General features: G+C 41.4%; 1 protein-coding gene across 5 annotated transcripts in view; it reads left to right on the forward strand.

Moving 5' to 3' along the window:
- Window positions 1-23,947, forward strand: part of NCKAP5 (NCK associated protein 5) — a 1,059,956-nt gene that overhangs the window by 991,529 nt on the left and 44,480 nt on the right. For all 5 annotated transcript variants that reach the window (XM_059927623.1, XM_059927626.1, XM_059927624.1 and 2 more), the window contains 2 exons: window positions 18,525-18,839; window positions 21,663-21,805. In XM_059927623.1, the coding sequence (XP_059783606.1) occupies window positions 18,525-18,839; window positions 21,663-21,805 (458 nt within the window). The remainder of the gene's footprint in view (window positions 1-18,524; window positions 18,840-21,662; window positions 21,806-23,947) is intronic.

The raw sequence follows: 23,947 nt of genomic DNA on the forward strand, positions 1-23,947 counted from the left end.
TTATAAATGGCTCGCTGGAGTCCATAATGAAATGGTTATTGAATTAGGAAAAAATGGTGATAAATACCAGAAGAGAGACCCTAGAAGATGAATATATTCTCAACAGCATCTTAGAATTTGGTCTGAAGCGGAAGCATGGGTTAAGGTCATAATAGTTGCCAAGTAATAGAAAGGGCTCTGGACTTGGAGTTAGAAGACCTGACTTTGAATCCTGGCTGCTGCATATCTACTCATGTCCCCGAGAGACGTCTGTTCCCTGTGCATTTGTTTTCTCATCTGTAAAATGGAAATGATCACTGATACATAGTGTTGCTGTGCAATTCCATTGAAATAATGACTAAGAGAGAATGTAGCAAATGTTATGGTTGGTGCCCCAGTGTTTGTCTCCAGGGGTACCAGGTGAGTAGGACAGTCGTGGTAACCGTCCTTGCCAGTAATCAGAGCCCAGGCCTGAGTCACTCACCGAGTGGCATCCTCCCAGTGACATGGATTGGTCCAAGAGTGAGCTTGTGACCTCATCTGACTCACTGTCAGGGGACAGGGTAGTTGGAGGTTCGGAGAGAAATCACATCGAGTCAGCTTCTCTTTCCCTCTAGTCTTGGGGGTGTAGAGCTGACTGGTACGGGGCTGCTCCAGCCAACTCCTACCAACATGAAGATAAAGCTGAGACGCAGGAGCAGCAGAGTCAAGAGAACCGCAGGGAAGGGGAAGCCAAGGGCCTAGATTAAGGCAGCCCTGAAGCTAGCTCTAATTCTGGACGGTGAGCTGACACATACTTACTGTTTAACGCGTTACTTTCCTCCAGAAGCACCCTCACTGACTCAGAGCGCTCAGTAAGCTGAATACAGAAGACAGGACTGGAATCACGTCATAGTCAAGCATGCAGGCTTTGTGGCTTATATAGACCTTGGTCCAAACCCTGGCTCTCCTACTTGTAGCTGTATGACCATGGGCAACCTTATTAACCTCCTTAAACCTCAGTTTCCTCATACGTAAAATGTGTCCATTGCATATTGCATAGTAACCCGATGCAAGCAAAGTGCTTGCCCTGTAGTAAGCAGTCAGCAAATGTTGTTATGCTGCAGAAATATGAGGTGTGATGAAGGTCAAATGCATCAGCACAGAGCATGCCTAGTCATGATTTAGTGGCTCTGCTCCTTAAGGACCCTTGCTGCAAAGGAATCTGGGACACACAGCCAGGGAAGCCAGGGGTCTAGGCACCACGCCCCAAGCTGGAGAAGTCCTGGGCTGCAGAGTCCCTGGCAGGTTCTCTGATACTGGGGGTCCCCAGCCCTACTGGGAGGCAGGTTGATGAGTAGAGGGAGGAAGCATGAGCTTCGGAGTTGGACTTGCACTCTGTCCAATCACCATCTTCACTTCTCAGAGCTTTGCTTCCTCTTCTACCAAATGGGGATAATAGTAGCTACTTCCCAAGATTGTTGAAAAGATGAAGGAGTACACAAAGCCTGTGTGTGCTGCCTGGATCTGGGATTAAGGACTAGCTCCCGTGTTGCTTCCTAGTGACTCCTGAAGATCTTCCCTCGTCAACATCACTTTCAAATGCCTCTAAAGGTTATTCAAGATTTCCATGGGGAAAGCCCAGTTCCTGTGTTCAGCCATGTTCAACCAGGATTGCTTATACTTTTGGATTTCAGTAAATCTTTATTGGCAGGTTGGGCACATAATATTTAAAATCAGGTATATTGAGTTGTAATTTATATACAACAAAATTTACCCATTCCAAGTGTCCAGTTCAGTGAGCTCTGACTAATGCATGTGCTTGTTTAACCACTACCACAATCAAGATATATAACATTTTAATCACCCCAAAATATTCCCTCATGCCTCTTTACATCTGAACCTCTCTCAACACCACTGGTCCTAGGTAACCACTGATATGCTTCTTGTCACTATAGTTTTGCCTTTTCTAGAATTTTATGTAAATGGAACTAATCATACAGTATATAGTATTTGGCGTTTGGCCTCTTTTAATTAGCCTAACGGTTTTAAGAACCATCCGTGTTGTTATCTGTATCCGCAGTTGCGTGTGTGTGTGTGTGCGTGTGTGTGCGTGCGCACGTGCACTTTATTGCTGATAAGCATTTCACTGCATGGACGTACCACATTTATTTATCCATTCACTAGCTTATGGACATTTCAGTTATTTCCAATTTGGGCTATTATGCATAAAGCCACCGTATATATTTGTATACATGAGTCTTCGGGTGGATATATATTCTTTTCTTTTGGGTAACAGCATTATTGTGGGGTCACACGATGAGTGTATGTTTAACTTTACAAGAAATTGCCAAACTTTTCCAAAGTAGTTTTACCATTCTGTATCCCTACCAACAATGTATGAGAATTCAGCTTGTTCCACATTTTCACCAACATTTAATATTCTTAGTCTTTTTAATTTTAGCCATTTTTAGGGGAGTATACTGATATCTCATTGTGGTTTTAATTTGCATCCGCCTAATGTCTGATGATGTTGAGCATCTTTTCCTGTGTTTATTTGCCATCCATGTGTCTTCTTTGGTGACATATGCATTCAAATTTTTTGCTCAATTTGGTAGAGTTGCTTGTCCTTATTATTGCATTAGAAGTCTTTTTATTCTGTATCCAAATCCCTTATTAGAAATAACTTCGCTGTATTCTTCCAGCCTGTTGCTTGCCTTTTAATTTCCTTAACAATACTTTTGAAGAGAAAGTTTTTTATTTTGATCAAGTTTAACTATTTTTTTTTTAATTTTATGATTCATGTTTTTGACTCTGTTTAAGAAATTGCTACCTAATCCAAGGTCACAGAGATGTTCTCCTTTGTTTTCTTTTAGAACTTTTAGGGTTTTTCCTCTTACGTTTCAGTCTATGCATTAATTTTTGTGTATAGCATAAGGAAAGAGGTGAGGTTCATTTTTCCCCGTATGAATATTCAGTGTTTCCAGTACCCTTTGTTGAAGTACTGTCTTTCCCTTATTAAATTACCTTGTCATCTTTGTCAGGAAACAATTGACAATATATTTGTGAGTCTGTTTCTGGAATGTGTTCTGTTCCATTGATCTATATGCAAATCCTTACCCAATACCACGTTCTCTTGATTACTGTAGCCAAATAGAATTCAGGTAGTGTGTACTGTCAGTCTTCAGATGGTGTTTTACTTTTTAAAAAAATGTTTGCTTTTCTAAATAATTTTAGAATCAGTTTCTCAATGTCTATAAAAAGCCTGATAGTGCTTTGATTAGGAGTCCATTGATTCTATAGATCAATTCAGAGAGAATTGACATCTGAATAACATTGAATATTCTGATCCATGAATGTATTTAAAGCACATTTCTTCAAAACTACAATGAGGTATCACCTCACACCGGTCAGAATGGCCATCATCAAAAAATCTACCAACAATAAATGCTGGAGAGGGTGTGGAGAAAAGGGAACCCTCTTACACTGTTGGTGGGAATGTAAACTGATACAGCCACTATGGAGAACAGTATGGAGGTTCCTTAAAAAACTAAAAATAAAACTACCATATGACCCAGCAATCCCACTACGGGGCAAATACCCTGAGAAAACCATAATTCAAAAAGAGTCATGTACCACAATGTTCATGGCAGCTCTATTTACAATAGCCAGGACATGGAAGCAACCTAAGTGTCCATCGACAGATGAATGGATAAAGAAGATGTAGTGCAATGGAATATTACTCAGCCATAAAAAGAAATAAAATTGACTTATTTGTAGTGAGGTGGATGGACCTAGAGTCTGTCATACAGAGTGAGGTAAGTCAGAAAGAGAAAAACAAATACCGTATGCTAACACATATATATGGAATCTAAAAAAAAAATGGTTCTGATGAACCTAGGGGCAGGACAGGAATAAAGACGCAAATGTCGAGAATGGACTTGAGGATATGGGGAGGGGGAAGGGTAAGCTGGGACGAAGTGAGAGAGTAGCAAGGACATATATACACTACCAAATGTAAAATAGATAGCTAGTGGGAAGCAGCCGCACAGTACAGGGAGATCAGCTCGGTGCTTTGTGACCATCTAGAGGGGTGGGATAGGGAGGGTGGGAGGGAGACGCAAGAGGGAGGAGATATGGGGATATATGTATATGTATAACTGATTCACTTTGTTATAGAGCAGAAACTAACACACCATTGTAAAGCAATTATACTCCAATAAAGGTGTTAAATAAGAAAAAAAGAAACTGCCAAATATCTCTTACTGAAAAGGACCACAAGGAGATGAGATAGAACACAGTTAGGAATTGCACCTGTAAAAGGAAACATTGAGAACCACTGCGGCGCCCTCCCCTCACACCTGGCTCACAATGGCAATGGAATTTGGTACTTGGCAAAGTGTGTGCTGGGCTCTCCCACGTGGTGGTGCTTGAAGCATGTCTTGCGGAGTGTGCTCTCTATCATTCCTCGTGGCCAACTGTCCTGGTGAGAGGAAGCTCCACGACTCACGCATACGACATGTCATGGTAGTAATAATAGCACTTACTCATATTTACATTTACATGTCTGGTCTTTTCTTAATCTGTTCCTCAGAAAGAAAAATCAAATACTGGACAGTCTGGTTTAAAACCAGACACGTGGCAACCATATTTACTAAAACCTCACTGGCTACCAGGCAATGTGCTATTTGCATTCACATGTATTATGTGTATTACATCTTATTAAACCCTTGTAATGGTAAAATAAAATAAAATAAAGCAGATTTCTAATAAACAGCATATAATTGGGTCTTGATTTTTTAAAAACCAAATCTGACAATCTCAGCCTATTAATTGGGATATTTAGGCCATTAAATATAATCTACATAGTGGGTTTAGATCTACCATCTTACTATGTATTTTATTTGTCCCATCTGTTCTCTCTATGTTTGCCTCTTTTTCTGCCTTCTTCTGTTTTTTGGTTTTTGTTTTTGCACTGGTAATTTAATTTTTATTTTTAATCTATTTTTAAAAGTGAAACAATTCTCTAAGACTTGTAATAAAAACAGCTTTCTCTGCTCCAATCCTTACAGCCTTGGGCCCTACAGCCTACAGCTAGTTTCTAGTCTGTCAGCTATTTCTTTCCGCCTTGCACCTCTGTATTCTGAAATGATAAACCTACACTGCCATTTCTTGAGTTTTTGAAAATGTAAACTTATCTATTGACTTTCTATCATGGAAGATTATGAATTTGCATTCTTGACCCATTCTTCTTCCCTTATTTCTTCCAAAAAATTGTATTAGAGATTTTGGTTAACTTAATATGTATGGTTTATACCCTTATGATTATGTAAATACTGTTCACTGATGAACTAATTATACTACTTAGAGTGTAATATGATCCCAGTTCCCTTCTTGTACAGCTTAGAATTTTTTCTAGCATTAATAATGACATTTTCTCCCAATTATCTTAGGCTCCTATGTGCTGATCATTGATTCCAAATTCTCCAACAAAATTGTAAGGCCCCTCTCAATATTATTTTCCACATAATCAAATGCATCAGGTCATGGACAATTTCTTTTAAATGTTTTCTCTACGAGCCGTCCCCAGGGGGCCTGTGTCCCCCTGCTCTCTGGGGCTGTTTCTGCCTTCTTTTGAATTGAGAATTTTTTATGATTCCACTTCATCTCCATTTGCACCTTATTAGCTATACATCTTTGGGTTTTAGTGGGTTTTTTGGTTTTTTTTTTTTTTTTTTTTGGCTTGTTTTAGTGATTGAACTAATTGTTAAATGTAATTTTTTTTTTAAAATTTTATTTATTTATTTTTGGCTGTGTTGGGTCTTCGTTTCTGTGCGAGGGCTTTCTCTAGTTGCGGCGAGCGAGGGCCACTCTTCATCGCGGTGCGCGGGCCTCTCACTGTAGCGGCCTCTCTTGTTGCGGAGCACAGGCTCCAGACGCGCAGGCTCAGTAGTTGTGGCACACGGGCTTAGTTGCTCCGTGGCATGTGGGATCTTCCCAGACCAGGGCTTGAACCTGTGTCCCCTGCAGTGGCAGGCAGATTCTCAACCACTGCGCCACCAGGGAAGCCCCTGTTAAATGTAATTTAACTACATCTTTACTTTAGCACAGTCTATCTGTAACGTATCTATCTACATTACAGATTACTTTCTTATAACCCCTCTCACCCCTTATGCTATTGTATATTTTACTTCTACGTATGTTAGAAAGCTTGCAATATGTTTTTATATTGGCTTTAGTGAATTATCTCCTAAAGAGATTAAAAAATAAGAAAAATATACTTTATATAGCATATACTTACCATTTCTTGCATTCTTCATTCTATTGTATACATCCAGATTTCTACCCGATACCTATTTTTCATCTGCTTGTGAAACTTCCCTTAATATCTTACACTAAACATTCTCTGGCAATGAATTCTCTCAGCTTTTGTTAGTTTGAAAAGCATATATTTTTTTCTTGGTTATTAAATTAGTTGAAAAGTTGATTAACTAGAATTAATTTTTAAAATGTTGACAGGTTTTGTTTTGTTTCTTTCCCTCTCAAGACTTTAAAGATGTTATTTCATTTTCTTCTGGCTTATGTAGTTTCTTTTTTTTTTTTTTTACTAATTAATTTATTTATTTTTGGCTGTGTTGGGTCTTCGTTTCTGTGCGAGGGCTTTCTCCAGTTGCGGCGAGCGGGGGCCACTCTTCATCGCTGTGCGCGGGCCTCTCATTATCGCAGCCTCTCTTGTTGCGGAGCACAGGCTCCAGACGCGCAGGCTCAGTAGTTGTGGCTCACGGGCTTAGTTGCTCCGTGGCATGTGGGATCTTCCCAGACCAGGGCTCAAACCCGTGTCCCCTGCATTGGCAGGCAGATTCTTAGCCACTGCACCACCAGGGAAGCCCTGGCTTATGTAGTTTCTGACATGAATTCTACTATCAGTTTTATCTTTGCTCTGTAAAGTATCTTTTTTCTCAGTTGCTTTTAAGATTTTTGTCTTTTTCACTGATATTCAGTAGTTTGATTATGATGAGCCTAAATGTCATTTTCTCTATGTTGGTTCTGGTTGAGGCTCATTGAGTCTCTTGGATTTGGGGTTTATAGTTTTTTATCAAATATGTACATTTTTGGTTATTACTTCACATAATTTTTTCCCCTTTCTCTCTTTTCTTTCCTTCTGGGGCTCCAGTTATACACATTTAGACCATTTCATATTGACATCCAGGTCACTGATGGTCTATTTCTTTAAGTCTTTTTTCTCTATGCGTTTTATTTTGGATAATTTATTTTGTAATGTTTAAAAATTCACTGCTCTTTCTTCCTGCTATATCTAATAGCTCTGCTAATCTGCTATTAATTCTGTATAGTGTATTTTTAAATTTAAATATAGTTTTTCCTGTCTACAATTTCCATTTGTGTATTTTTATTATTTTATTATTTCCAAATTATCTTCAAATTTTACTTTATATCTTTGTACATAGTTGTGACATCGACAGTATTTTTAAGTTCTTGTTTAATTTCATTATCTCTCATTACTGTGTCTGTTTCTGTTGATTAATTTCTCTCTTGAATATGGATCATATTTTCCTGCTTCTTTTCATGCCTGGTGGTGATTTTTAATTGGATGCCAGAGATTGTAAACTTTACATTGTTGAGTACTAGATTTCATTGTATTCCTGTAAAGACTGTTGTTCTTTATTTTGAGGTGCATTTAAGTTACTTGCAAATTAGTTTCATTTTTCAAGGCTTCCTTTTACGTTTTGTTAAGACAAATTCAAGGGAACCTTTTTTCTGGGAATAATTTATCCTCACGACTATGGCTTGACCCTTCTTAGGACTGTACCATGTGGTCCATGTTTGGGGAGGCCTATCCTCTCTGGATGGTGGAAACATAAACTATTTTCAGCCTTATGTGAGCTCAAGAAATGATTCAACCTACTGCTTCATAGTCATTGCTTCTCTGACCTCATGCATTTCACCTCATGGATGTTCAGGTTAATACACAGCGGAAGACTAGAGCGAAACCTCTGCTGTTATCATTTCTTTGCAATACATAGCCCTGCAAGCTCTAGCTGCCTAGACAGCCCCTTCCCCACCCCACCGACATGCCTGTGTTTACCTCTGCTTGAATTCAGCAGGCCCTCCAGACTCTGTTCATGTTTCTTCTCTCAGTGTTTCAGTCTGGAAACCATCACCGGGCAGTTGGCTACAGAGATTATAGAGCTCGCTTCATTTGTTTTCCTTGAGTCAGAGATCAAGTTTTATGTTGCCTGTTGTCCAGTGTCTGAAAACAGTGTTTAACATTATATGTTGTTCCTGTTACAGTTAATCATTAATGGACAGAAGCAAATGTCTCTCTATATTTTTGCCCATATTCATATCCTTTGGTCTGTTGGATTTCATTACTCCTTTATTATCTTCCTGTAGAAACAACCATGGAATATTGGAGAGTGGCGAGTGGCAGCTGAAATGGAAAGATAGGCTCATATCTACTTCAGCCTTCTCTTCACCCACATTTCAGCTACAGTCACATAAAAGAAAAATAAATGATCCTTGAATATCCACTTAAAATAGATTAACTTATATTAATTAAAATCCTGAACCAGGCAAGTAAGGCATGTTAAAGTGAATTTTTTATTTAAAGTTTCAGGGTGTGAAGACTTAAGCTTTTTTCCTTTCCGCATACAATTTGAAAAATCATTAACATTGAATAAATATAGAGACAAATGGAGAAAAACATCTATGAGCTTTAAATTCTTATCTTTCTGGGGTCTTTTATTAAATATCTATAATTACAGTAATAAAAGAAAACTAAAGTAATTTGTAATTTTAGAGTATATAAAATTTTAATTAAAAAAAATAGGTTAGGGACTTCCCTGGTGGTGCAGTGGTTAAGAATCCTCCTGCCAATGCAGGGGACACGGGTTCGAGCCCTGGTCCGGGAGGATCCCACATGCCGCAGAGCAACTAAGCCTGTGCACTACAACTACTGAGCCTGCACTCTAGAGCCCACGAGCCACAACTACTGAGCCCACATGCCACAACTACTGAAGCCCATGTGCCTAGAGCCCATGCTCCGCAACAAGAGAAGCCACTGCAGTGAGAAGCCCGCACACTGCAATGAAGAGTAACCCCAGCTCGCCGCGACTAGAGAAAGCCCGCGCCCTGCTCACCACAACTAGAGAAAGCCCACACCCAGCAACAAAGACCCAACGCAGCCAAAAATAAATAAATAAAATAAGTAATTTTTTTAAAATAAATAAATAAATACATAAAATAGGTTAATAATACATAGGAGGACTTCCCTGGTGGCGCAGTGGTTAAGAATCCACCTGCCAATGCAGGGGATACGGGTTTGAGCCCTGGCCCTGGAAGATCCCACATGCTGCGGAGCAACCAAGCCCATGTGCCACAACTATTGAGCCTGCGTGCCACAACTACTGAGCCCGCGTGCCACAACTACTGAAGCCCACATGCCTAGAGCCCATGCTCCACAACAAGAGAAGCCACCGCAATGAGAAGCCCATGCACCACAACAAAGAGTAGCCCCTGCTCGCCGCAACTAGAGAAAGCCACGCAGCAACGAAGAACCAAAGCAGCCAAAAATAAATAAAATGAATAAATTTAATAATACATAGGATGCTTTACCTCTTGTAAACATCTTTAATAAATTTTTTGTGTGTTGCTAAATTGATAGATCTGAATCTCCTCATGCTTCTCTGTTTTTATATGCTTCCTACCAAGGAAAGCTGTTTTGACTCTCTTCCTGCAGCAGCTTACCTCCAGTTTATTTTCTTTCCTCCCTTCGCTCACTTGCCTTATCAAAGCAGATATTATCCAGGCAGGTAAAATGGAGAGCAGAGGCAGTTGTCCATATAATTCAGCAAACCCGATATGGAATTTTAGAGATTTAGAGAGACAGATTTATCCGTAATAGCCATCTGTGTCTATCAGATTCACCAGATAATTGTTCAACTTTTCACTTCCTTTTGGCAGGACAGACAGAGATGTAGTGAAGCTAAGAGAGAGGGTAGATCATCGAACAGATACAAGGACAACCTTTTAGGATAAATATGCTGTATCTTCTCTAAGGGGAAATTGTGACTTACTAATTTGGGAATCTGATCTGAGAATGTAATAAGTGTGTGAACCAAGGAGAATCAGTAAACATCATTTGTTTAGACCTTTAATATGCCTTTCATAAGCACCAGCCCAAAAGTGGATTAAAAGAAGATACAAGCAAATAGCTAGATTATCATTAGACTGGGGAGAAAAAGTTGAGGCTAGAGCAATTTTGTCATGGATATAGAATGAGCAGGGATAACAGGAAACAAAAGGGAGAGATAAATTGGCATTTCTTCAATTAGCAAAATGACGGACACAGATCAGGGCTGGAACCATAGTGGTTCTACATTTTTATGGTACTCTAGAAAGTTTTGCTAATAAAATTAAGGGCTTTTTTTTTTCAATTAGAAAAATATCTGAGGAGGACAAGACTTGACATATGGATAGGAAAGTGTTTAAGTGGTAATCATCACTCTGTGAGGAATTGGGAGGAATCTATGTTGTATTCTCATAAACAAGGACTTTGACCTGGAAGTGGTGACACCCAAAACAAGATGTAGCAATCTGGGATCCAAGTCTGTTCCTAGACCAGCTGACCAAGTCAAGCAAATACTGGTTTGTAAACTGTAGTGATCACATTAGCCTACTCTTATATATCACAGTAAATATCACGTACAAATCTCACCACTGTTTTACAAGACAGGCATAGTAGCATAGCAAGACACGAAGGAGTTATGTGAAGATCTCAAGATTTTTCAGTCTAGAAGAATAAGAGTCTAGAGATAATTATTAAAATTTGTAAAATCAGGAAGGGTTTGGAAAGTTGCGTAACCAATCTCAGAATACTAGACCAAGAGCCATCCCCCAGACCTTTGAAGAGGTTGTCTTAGTGTCAGTCGCAAGACGAAGCACGTATTATAGCGAACCTAAGGAATTTTTTTCTCAGGGTTTATACCAGCTGAATAATTACATAAATTTAAGGAGGATTTCTGTTAATTCGTGGTCTGCATGGGCATTTGGAACACATTTCTGACCTTTTCCAGTCTATATCCTTGAGTCACATCCCACTGCAATATTTTATGTGGTGCTACCACTGTCAGACAGAATATTGGGTTCACAGGATACCAACCCAGTCTGAGGTGACATGTCTTTTATATTGGTTTAAATAACTTGTCCTTCACCTTGACAAAGGAGTTTTATGATCTGCTTTTTTCTTTTTAAAAATTTTTGTCATATTAGCTCCCTTCATTTTTTCTCATATTTATTCCCTATGTACCAGTGTACCAGACCCCCAAAGTTCCAGTCTTCCTTTATGTCAAAGAGAACACAAGGGTTAGAAAATAAATTTACATTCTCCTATATACTTTTCAAATCTCAGAAAGCTTAAATCCAGTTTGAACTTAGAAGCTGAGTATTTACATGCATTCTGAAGCCATCAAATTGAATTTACTCTTCCAGAAGGTCATCTTAATGCCACAGTCAAAAGTTACCCGATGTTTGTGAATAAATAGCCAATATAGTCATTTTGGACTACTTTAACAAAACCACAGGGTAAACTTAGAATGAATAACCTACATTTAATTGATGTGGCTTTGGCAACAGACTTAGTTTTTCTTAGCTTATTTCAGCCATACAGCTGAAGAGAAGGATGTGCAAATAAAGAGATCTGTTCTCCCATCTGTAGTTAAGTTTCTATTGCCAATACCACACATAGCTTAAGATGTTTAGGAACCTGGAGAGAACTCATACAAAGACTCATTTACATGACCAATTGCATTATAGGAAAGTATGCCAGTTAGTAATACGGTATTACTATTAAACACCCATGAGTTGCTCTTTCTGGCTGGTGAATTGTGTTGAGTCCTCATTCAACACAATTTGAAATTTTGTTTGGCTGAAACTTTGTAGGTATGATTAAAGTTCTCAAAGTAAAACTGCGCTTGGGTTTTAAAGTTTTCCATTTTCCTAGGACTTACGAGTGTGGAAGAGGGGGAAAAAAAATAGTGATTAATGAAGTAGTTTGAATATATAAGAGAGTGTAGATCATTGCACAGAAGCAAGTGTAACCTTTTAGGATAGACTGAAAATCAGAGCTTACTAATTTGGGAATATTCCCTGAGAACGTAGCAAGTCTGTGAACAAAGGATAATTGGTAAACATCATTTGCTTAAGCTTTTTAAAAAGCCTTTCCGGTGCCTATTCCAAAATGGATTTCTTGGGAAAATGGACTCCATCTTTTCTATACATGAGGCAGCTTGCAACCAACTCCAAGTACTTTGCTCCATGTTTATAATCATTCATTAACAATGTGATCAAGTAACCCCCAAGGAAATGGTTGCCACCTGGCCCTTGCTTAGGAAATAACCGGGGCAGTTGTTTAGTGAAATGTGCCCAGGTGCTGCAGTAGAGCACTGACCACAAAGGTGAAAGTTTGGTCTGTCTTCAATTCCAGACAGTGTGTGTATTACGTACCTGCAGGGGCCCTCACCTCTCCTTGACAACCCCTTCTGGAAACTTACAGAGTACCTACTTTGTAACGAGCATTATTACCAATGAGCTATGATTATATGATGTCAGGATCGTTTAAAAATTCCCTTGTTGTGACACAGCCAGCAGGTAGCCAAGCAGATCATCAAGCCTAGGCTTTCCCACTCTGAAGCCTATTGTCTTTTCGCTTCATTCTTCTGAATATTTAGACTAACTTGGAACTCAAGTCGGGTTTGCTTAAGCCTGTCCTATATAATAATCTCTATGGACAGATACATTAATAATACCAAGAGTTTTGGTTTATACATTCAAGCAATTAAAGATTTGTGAGATAGGATCTGTGAAAAAACAGTTGAGATACTTTAATCTGTAGAAGACTGAGGAAAAAATGAGTTAGTGGCCTTTCCCAAACACTCAAAATCCGTGCTAATACAGATTGCACTAACTTGGAAATTTATATTAACTGAAACAGTGCTGGAAATAAGCTTTTCCCTTTGCAGCTATTTTTAAATATAGTGTTACAATGTAAAGGAATAGTGTAAAACAAATTTGGAAGACGCAAGAAGAAGCCAATTAAGAGAACAAATTGTTTTAAAAGAGAAAAACCTCACTGTTTTGTGTAAACACATAGAAGAAGTTGCTGAGTAATCTCATCTGTTCGCTACAAATGGCTCCCAGGAACTTGCCTCTGTGCTAACTATGCATGCTGATGTTAAGTGTGATGCCGGCACTCAGCTTGGCATCTACACTCCCTGAGGATGAGGGCAGGAGGAATGAGGCCAGACCTGGGACCTTCCAGCCCAGTGATGCTTTGAGGTAGGGGCGGGGGCTGAGGCGGATACTAAAGCCACATTCCCCGCACTATCCTTCGTCTTAGTCACTGACCCTTGCTCTAAGGGCTTGGAAGTATTAAGAAATCTGTCTTTCAAATATTCAATAATTCTGAATGATCTTATCCCCCTGGCTATCTGAATTACTGAAGTCTGGCTGTATGAGAAATATAGCTGCACAGAAAAAGGAAGTCAGCTGTTTTCTCTGGTTGCTGAAGTGAGAACAAAAAAACAGCAGATTGGGATTTCAAAAGGAAAAGTTCATATTCAATTTAATTTCAGGAAGAATTTCCTAAAGATGAGAGCTTATTTCATCCACCTATTTTTTCATTACACTCCGTGCTAACTATGTGTCAGGCTCTGTGCTGCGCGTGGGTGATGGCGAATAAATCAGGCACTCTCTCGGCCTTTCGTTATCATCAGCTCTATTAGCATATAATTGCCGTTCTGTAGAATAAAGGCGATGTAGAGTCAGGAACAGGCTTACATGGGAATTCTGAGGAGATGGATAAAACCCAATCTGCCCCCAGGCTGCTAGCAGTCTAATAACACTTATTTTGAGAATTGCTGCCATTTTCTGAATAATAGCTATGTACCTGTTCCAGGCCTCGTGCTATGTTTATGATGTGCTATGTTTCTAGTCCTTAGAGCGCCCCTGTGATGGAGGTTATATAATCTAATTTTCATATGAGGAAACTAAAGCCACCTGCTGGGGCACCTGGTCCAGGAGGAGAGGGCTGAAGCTCGCTGATGAGCTGAGTGGGGATTTTGTACTGCACATCCTAAGTTAACAGTTGAAAAACCCCTGGTTGACTTGTTTCTCCAAAATGTCTTCTCTGCCACCATCCCACGCAGAACGTCCCCCTTCTTGGCAACTCACCCCTCGCTGACTCATCCCCCCTCTCAGGCACTTATTAAATCCCTCTACTGAAGCTTTGAGGCCAGACAGTATTCCTAACACAAACACTCTGAACGTTCTTTCCAAAAAAGAAGGACCTAAAAATTCTCCTGTCAGCTGCTAACAGACTGCAAAGCTGTCCATCTCCTTTCCTGCTGGAGGTATGCAAGATAATGCATCCAAGGTGACAGGAAAAGAAGGTCCCGAATCCATTCTGTAAGGAAGAGATCCCCTACCTTGCTGACGTGCCCTGAACGGACCCCAGGTGTGCTGAGATGTTGAGCCCTCAGCTCTCAGGTAGCCGGGGGTCCCGGGGCAGCTGGTGTGTTCCTCAGTGACCTGTATGTGTGTATTTCCTATGTGTGCCAGAACTTTAAAAGGACTGGGGAGCCCTGCTGTAAGTCATCCCGTGAAACATCTGGGGCTTGTTGGTGGTGATAAGTGAGAGAACTTACCTTAAGAGACAGAAGGCAAATGGGATGAGGAGCAGTCATCAGGGTAGGAGGAGTCATTAGTGACCTTGAGAGAATGAAACCCGCTGGTCCATCTAGTGATCCAGCCCTTGAACTCATTAGCAAGGCCCTGTTGACAGCTGTTCTCACAGCCACAGCGTGAACCTAAACGTGTTGTGAGGTCAGAACTGAGTCAACTCATTCTGGATGCAAGGCTGGCTTGTCCCTTTGAGCTTTATTTTTATCACGGCCATTCAATTATTTTGTGAGTTCTTATAATCCCCTGAGAAAAAAAAACTGACTTCAAAAGTACAATATCTAATACTTTTTCAGATTACAATATTTTTATGAACTGTGAGTGCCTTAAAGAAACTACATAAAGAAGGTGTCAGCATTTTCAGTATAAACTCTATTTCCAAAGGTTTATGCATTCTGGAGAAATTTGCTTGAGGGGGAAACTTGGCATATGGTGTCTGAGTTCTTGACTGTCCATACCTCATTTCATAGGTACTACAAATGAGTCCTTCAAATTCACTGCATTTGGCATCTGTAATTTTTAGAAATAAAAAGGTGGCTTTAATAACAGGTGATTTCTGCGTTTAATGTCAGTGCACACAATTCTTAGAGGATCAAAGAACTCAGGGTTACCAGAAGTCCTGTTTTATAGCTTCTGATTATGGCAATATTGTGGAGGGAAAGAAGGGAAAAGAAAATAGTATAAAGGGACAGATACCAAAAAATGCTGGTGTCCTCAGATGGGCACCAGAGCTAGACTTCCTTTATCTTTCTTCCTGCCCCAGATTTCTCCCTGCCCTATTTCCTGCCTCGCGTTACAGGCCAGGCCAACATACATGGGCTTTAGTGTCTGGGGCCTTTCCCCAGAAAAATCACTGAAAAGGTTGCCAAGAATCCTACTTTGCTTTTTGAGTCTCCATTTGAAGGGACTGGATTAACTCATAAAATACCTATGGGAGAGAGCGTTATTAGACAAAGCCAAAAAAATACTGCCCTTGTAGACAATGCCTATCACCAGGGCCAGAGAGGTGAGATAAATGCCAGAAAAACCCTGGCATGGAAGTCTGCAGATGCGATCCAAGAGGGTGGGGGAAGAGGTACCAGACAATTGTGGTTCTCGGGAACCGTGCAGATGCCGGGAATGCCAACTGTTAACTCCATCCCATCAGGATGGGAAGCATGGGAACCAGCTGGAATTCAGGGCCAGCACCAGTTCCATAGGAGAAGCTGGGCGCACTGGCCAGAGGCAGGGGGCCCTTCTGTGCGCTGTCAGCTCACAAGCCTGCCTCAGTGGCTGCTGACTGAGCAGACCCCACTTCTGGATTTACCTGAACTTTTTGGCAGAATCAGTATAGCTTGGTGGCTAAGAGCTTGGTCTCTGTATTTACGTTAAGTCTGGATTCAAATCCAAGCTCTTTATTTACAGCATACAGCCTTGGACAAGTTAACCTTTTTGAGCCATGATTTCTCATTTGTAAATGGCAAGGATAGTTCTTACCCTTTAAGGTTGAGAAGATGAAGGGATGATACAAAGAAAGCAGTGAACTCCTAGCAACGGCCAAACTGGATGATGCGTTTTCACAAAAGGAAAAGAGCCCCTGATGTTGCCGTGCTGAGCATTCTTTTGTCCAGAGGTAGGCATCCTGGAGATGCTGGGAGGAGACTATTATGGCAGGCAGCCTGGGGCACGTAGGGACTGACCCAGCTGTTACATCCCATGAATCTCTGATCCCCACCCCTGAAGACTGGGTCGATGCCGATCCACTAACTCCTGTGTGAGACTGAAATAGTTCAGACATTTAGAATTGCCCCAAGTACAACATATGGACATTGTTAAATATGAGGAGTGTCGTATGTCTAGGCTAACATGAAGAAAGGACACCAAATTCTGAATAAGAAGATCTTTCTTTTCTGGCATGGCCTTCCCATGCAAACAGCTGATTATTTCTCCAAAAGGCTATTTTGTAGCAATTGAGTCTGCTTAATTGAGGAGAAAATGAATAGAGAAGATAATGAATAATCTCGAAAGCTGGTTGAGAGGAAAGCTGACCAGGTGGAGGCCCTGAAATGAATGGAACTAAAACTTAGCCCTTGTGGTTCTGGGAAAGATCTCAGACGATAGCCACGGGATTCAGGGCTCCTGGAGCCCATGATCAGTCTTTGAGATCAGATGGCGTATGAGATAGTTAAATGGCACCATAGTGGAGAAAGGGTATCTGTATCTTCCTACTAAATATCCCTTTGGAGACTGAATCCTCTCTTTTGATAGGGACTTCATCTTTCTAGTGCTTCTAAAGCCAAGGACCAAACCTACTAGAACATATAAAAGCCAACTCTGTACCCACCCCGACCCCTTTGTTTTCACCTTAGTATTAGGAATTTCCCAGAATTCTAGTACTCAGAGCAAAGACGTTTTGAGGAGAAAGGTAGGGGAATGGTCAAATTCTGAAGTTCAGATACTAATTGGTGAGCATCAAATGAGATTGTGTGAGAAAGGTACTTAAGGATAAACTATTTACCTGTCAGATAGCTACTGAAATCTAATAAATATACCTAGTGTTGTTTATATGTCATCATTCATTATTTCCTTCATTCAGCTATCCTGCGGTGTGCTAGGGGTCATTCTAAATTCAAGAGATTCCACAGTGAACGTATCTTTATTCTCACAGAAACTCTATAAGGAACCTGAGACCTTGAGGGGTTAAGGATCTTATGTGGAGGGCGCACACAATTAGTTATTAGCAGACACCAGACTCCCAAGCACCACTGAAATGCTAGCTGTTGAGCCTCTTGATACAAAGATCACAACATAGTCTATTATATTCCCCACCATGCCTAACACGGTGTTAAGTTGTGCCTCTTCCCCAGTCCTAGACTGATAAGATGCTAATACAAACTTTACTAAGGCTGTTTCACTCTAATATTATCATGTAAACAGGAGACTTTTGGGTGGCAAGCAGATCTTGGAAGCTGTCTCATTGGCTTAGATAAACTACACCACATTTCAGGAATTAATTATGTAATAATTTTTTCAGTTATTGTATTTTTCTTGGCTATAAAATGTTTTGAAGATGAGATGTAATTGGCAGAATATGTCACACATATGGTGAAATCAACTTGATTTGTTTTAGGGAATAGTGGGATCCCTGGGAATGACAAGAAATCCAAAGAGTACTGATGAGCTTTGTCGTTGCATAAAGGTAGATGGAAAGACAGAAAGTGGCCCTATGATCTTCTCTGTAAGACCTCAGATGGCAGTTGAGTCATAGGAAGCCCACATGATAAGCGATGTACCTTTGGGGATGACCCTTATAGTATGTGAATTACCTGTCCCCACAGTCAAATGGAGAGACCAGAGACTTAGTTAACTGCTGGTGGATGATAATTCATGTAAGAGATGCACAACTGCCTTTGTTAGGACATCACTTCAATTTGTTATGTGTGCTCATTACTCACCTTATTTCAGTTAATAAATGTTACCTAATTGATTGAAGTCATATGATTACCAATTGAAATAAGGGTGATCAAAAATAATTTTTGGTCTCCAGTGACTGTTCTTTTTCTCTTATAACTCTAGAGAACCATGTACTTTGTGTGTACATGTGATTCTTGCTGCCATAATGGCTAACCTTCTTACTTCATATTATGTTAAGGGAATATTTCCATGTTCAATTAAATGTCTGTTTCATGCCACTCCCTGGAAATTTACTACACCCTTATGAGTATTTCTTCCTTCTAGATATCCCCTTTCCTCCAGACCAGATCCAAATGCCCATGATCCTTTTCTCCTTTTATGTGAGCAGTCTCTAATTCTCACTATGTTACTCTGTCTAGAAACGAACTGCCAGATGAGGACACTGGACAGTGGGATTGGAACCTTCCCACTCCCAGACTCAGGAAATCGCTCAACGGGACGGTACATACGCCAAGCAGACTCCCCCGAGGACACTGAGCCCCTCCTGTCTCTCCAGCCAGCCCTTTGTGCAGCTTCTTCCATAAGAGCCCAGACCCTTGAACGAGAAGTGCCTTCCTCTGCAGACAGCCGGGGACCTGCAGACAACGCCACTGTTCATTCCACATCCGACCCCATCATGACTGCCAGAGGGCTGCGACCTCTTCAAAGTCGCCTCCCCAAACCAGCCTCCTCAGGTAAAATGCCCGTTACCTTCCAAATGAGATTGTTTTCTCACTAAAATCATGCACTTGCTGACAAAAATGGAGAACAGGCAGCAGAAAAGATTTCCACCAGGAGGTCAGTCAGTGACCTCTGCCCAGTGGAAATATAGATGCATGAAATCCCTTTATGTCCTCAACCAAAACATAAAAAGAAAACAAGTATGAAACATCGTCTACTCTCAGTATTATTTAAGGAGTGTACACACACATAAAGGAAACAAGCACGTTAGCACAGGTAGATGGATATATAAATTGATAAAGAAAAAACCATACAACATAGACTTTAGATTTTGTCTTTTAAAACTTAACTCTGAGTATAGACCAATCTAGGCCCAAGACATAAATTTAGCTGAAATGTTGTTTGCCCCCTCACACAGAAACATATGTCTTCTGACATATTGCTATCCCGTTCAAATGTATTTATATGTTGAGCTATAAAAAATGTAGTTTGATATATTAGCAGTAGAGTGTCTGTTAACTACAATGAAATGGAGGGAGCCTTCCCACTGAGAAGTACCATCCTTTGCTGCAGTCAATGGAAACAAGCTTTCATGATTAAAGATAGGGCCAGGCTAAGGGTCAAAGTTTTTTCACTGTTCCCTCAAGATTAAAAATATTTATTGCAGCTCAGGATGACACTAAATAATTTTTTAACTTGTGTACCTCATGTTGCATTTATGACATGCATAAGCATATGAACTAGAATTCCAAAGACTTTCATTTATGATTTGATGATGAGAAAGCAACCACAAGTAGAGATTATACCATGGGCTTCTGAGAAATTAGAAAAGAAGACTTTTCATTAAACATCTGTGAGTCAATGTGACTGGGTTATTCCCATGGCTGAGTTCTTCCTCCATTCAGTAACACTAACTGCCATGAATGCTTCATCACAAACTTCTGCTTATTTCAAGCCAAGGCTACATTTTAAAAGGCTGGGACATATATTATTTTTGAAATAAATGTATTGTTAATTAATGACACAGCCTCCAGAGATTCAGGGGCGAAATTGTAGTTATAGATTATGTGCTCCATGCCTGACTACTCACATGTGTGACCTCAATTCAGCGGCAGGCGGCCGAGCGGATTCCATGATTAAACACTGTCATTATAACAAATTGAATAGAAACTGCAAGCCTTGAATTGCTTCATAAGAAGGGGATAGGAAGGAGATTGTTCTGATCTTGCTGCTAGTATTCAGTGCACCGGTTTTCTTAGTTTTGTATCTTAATTAGATTGTCGTGAAGAGTTGTAAAAAAAAGTAGTATACGGTAGAGAGTGAGGTCAACACACCGCAGGACATTTTTGTGCCGTCCATCCCGAAGCTTCCTGTCTACCTTAAGATGTTGTCACTGCGGGTCAGAGGCAGGGCTGGCTTTCCAAGGCTTTTCTCTTTTCTGTGGCCATTGGTTACTCATTTTAAACATTAAGGAATGGAGATCTAGCTGGAACAAAAGGAAAGTGGTTTCGAGTGGTCAATTCCTGGTTAATATATGCATTTGAATTGGTTATTTTCTTATCCCCGTATCAAAGATGGAAGGAACTGTACAGACCTCCCATTGCTGATGAAAATACAATTACTTCACTTCTGCTTACAAGCAAAATGCTGTTGAAAGGCTCTCACAGCCTGTCCTGTTGATAATCACTGAGGCTGGAGGGTAATGACAGCAGTTCTCCTTTCTGACATGAGGGAAGACTACACTCTGCAGGTTAATCTGCTATTATGGGTAATGGAGACATTTTAATCATTCTCTGCTAATTGCACCCTGGCTACTTACAATGTAATCCGTGGGCCAAGAGCAGCCCCTGGGAGCTTGTCATATATGCCAGCTCTCAGACCCCGCTCCAGACCTACCAAATCAGAGCCTGCGATGTAACAAAAGCTTGGCTGAGGTATATGCACATATGAGCTTGAGACTGCCCGGCAAGATGTTTAAGGGCCTCTGAGCACTTTCGCAAACCACCTTATTCAAAATGACCTTCATAAGTTTCCTAGGAAAATCAGGATTCCCTGCTCAAACATGTTTGGGAAAGGCTGTGAATTCACATCCTCCCTTTGGAAATTATGAAAATCCCCATTAGCATAATGAAGGCTCCGAGAAGTCCTCCAAAACAGAAACTTGTTTGTTATTTGATGTATAACACTATTTGAGGAATGATCAGCGTTTCCCAAGCAGTTTGCCCACAGAACCCTTTCTTTTTTTTTTTTTTTTTTTTTTAATGAATTTATTTATTTATTTATTTATTTATTTATTTATTTATTTATGGCTGCGTTGAGTCTTCGTTTCTGTGCGAAGGCTTTCTCTAGTTGGGGCAAGCGGGGGCCACTCCTCATCGCGGTGCACAGGCCTCTCACTATCGCAGCCTCTCTTGTTGCGGAGCACAGGCTCAGCAATTGTGGCTCACGGGCCTAGTTGCTCCGCGGCATGTGGGATCCTCCCAGACCAGGGCTCGAACCCGTGTCCCCTGCATTGGCAGGCAGATTCTCAACCACTGCACCACCAGGGAAGCCCCAGAACCCTTTCTAATATGAAAAATCTGTCAACATTTTGTGGAAAAGTGGTCCAAGCACAGTTTGCCTTTGGGTCTCCAAGGTGGACATCCTCCAGAGATACATGTAATTATGCAGACATTTCTGTTAGCACAGACTTGCAGGGGACAGAATGTTGGGAAACCAAGCTGTTACCATGTTTGGACCCTTTGGATTATTTCTGACTATCTCCCGTACCCTCATCCCTAAACTTGTAAAGAGTTGAAGAAAGCTGATTGTGATTTCATATACATTTCCTCATTTAGGAAAAATCAATTCCCAAATGCAGAGTGAAGCCAAGGCAAGGCCTCAGACTTGTTCATCATTCAAATGTGCTGAAAACACAACGGCAGCGGCGAGCAGGCCACTTCTAGCCTGGGGGGATGACAGCGCTGCTGCGGAGACCCAGGTAAGGAGAGTCGACAGGAGGGCACCCTCCACCTAATTGTCCTGAGTGTGAAAAATGGCTTCCTTAACCACTTCTGTGATAGATTTTAATGTTAAGTCAAATTTGTTGTGGGATTAGTGCATAAAGACCAAGGCCCAAGGCTCCCCTTTTTTCCTGAATTATTAAGTAACACTGTGGGTTCTTGTAATTCAAATGATTCCACCCATCTGCACCCCAACTCTTGAGGTAAGGATGCTGTGCCCTGAGTAGACATTGTGGAACGGTCATTCCCTCTCCCAAGCCCTAAGAGCACCACGTAGAATGATTCAATGATATTTTTTCATTATCTTATTATCACTTTAACCTTGACCTTGCTCCTATGAAACCAGTAAAGCAGGTATAATTATATTCCCTTTAGGCATGATGAAACTAAAGCCTGGAGTGGTCAAATGACTTGCCAGGGTCAGTGAGACGTGTGTCTCTTCAGTCCCCATCATTTTTGCTGGGGGTTCTTCATCCGCCCTGAGATGGCAAACACACAGGCCTGCTGACGTGTGATTGGACCTGGGGAGGAGCTCGGGGCTCCGGGACTCTTGGGTCCTCCCTGGGAGCTATGTGGTAGTCCCTCCTCAGCGCCCTCCCGCTTACCTCTTCCAGCTAATTACTTGGGCCATATTCAGCCTGTTCACGATTTCTCAACTTGCCCTTGGGCTGGTCCACTTCGGGGTCTTTGGTGGTGCCTGCAGTGAGAAGAGTGGGAGGAAGGACATTAGGATCAATTACCCGAGCTTCCCGGCCCTTCCTTGACCCTTCCTGCTTCTGCTGCCTTGGCTCTCCCAATCCCGGCATGAGGAGGCCCTATCACTATTTCTACTAGGGCTGCTACCCAACCTTGATGACGAAATACCCAGATTAGCCCACATCTGAGATGCCCCACAGCCAGAATGGTGGAGGCTTCTTTCAGTCTTTAGCACCTCGGTATGGAAATGGTACCCTGAACAAGTAGGCGAAGCGATCCCCTGGGCCTACAGCCTCCATGTACAGCAGAGGACACCAGCTCCAGAGATGCTGGACCATGGTCAGGGCCCAAGGACAAGTTACTGGGACACTGACGTTAGAACTCAGCCCTGTGAATTCCATGTCCAGCGCTCAGAACAGGGGTCTGAAAGGAGTAAACCGGTGTATTCTATCATGACTTAATTTTTAAGTGTTAGGGTTTTCTCAATTTTCTCCAAAGCAGTAGTTCCCTGCACGAGCAGACATCAGAATCACCTGGAGGGCGGCACATCTTGCTGCTCTCCACACACAGCCAGTGTCCTGTTTGGTGCAGATGGGGTGAGATCCGAACACGTCTAATGCATTCCCAGGTGATGACAAGGCTGCCGGCCCACAGAGCCCGCTTTGAGAAGCACTCTTTCAAGACCTCTGTGCTTGATTTGGGGACCAAACACTTGAGAAAATCCTCGAAGACATCCAGAGTTGGAGGGGAAACAGTTCAGAAACAACAGGTGGCGGTAGTGGCAAAGGGCTCAAGCAATTCCAAGGAGGAAAAAAAAGAAAAAAGAGAGCGAGAGAGAAAGGGAATTACTCAGTGCTGGCCAGGAGGGAGCTGTCGCCTCCATGTGTGATGGCAGGGCACTCCTCACCCAACATTCACATTCCCCAACACACACACCTCTCTGGGGTCCCCTTCCTCATCATCCCGCACTAGCTTTTCCCATTGGAAATCCTGCCCTGACTTGTAAGAGTCACAACTGTGGCTTGGAACTCACAACGCTGCTTCATTGACCGCCAGGGAAGGAAAGTTTAAAGTAAGAGTGAGCTTTATATTTCCAGTTCCAAGCACAGTGCCTGGTTCCATTTGTGTCTGTTGAATAGAGGAATGAAAAACTGCATCTCATCATACCCAGCGTCCTGCTGGAACTCTAGACATGGGGCTCCCTTGGGACCACTGCTGTAAACTTGTCCTCCTTCACAGACATCATCCTTGCTGGACCACCAGTATCTCCTGTATAGAGCTCTGTACCCCCAGAACCTAGAACACCACTTAGCACAGACTGGGTACTAAGATGCGTAGCGCAGCATCTTCTGAATGGGTAGATGAATGATTAAGTGAATGAAGGAATAAAGGAAATGAGTAACTGCTTGAATTTATAACCCCAG

This window comes from Balaenoptera ricei, chromosome 7 (genome assembly GCF_028023285.1).
Source record: "Balaenoptera ricei isolate mBalRic1 chromosome 7, mBalRic1.hap2, whole genome shotgun sequence".
NCBI classification, from domain to species: Eukaryota; Metazoa; Chordata; class Mammalia; order Artiodactyla; family Balaenopteridae; genus Balaenoptera; species Balaenoptera ricei.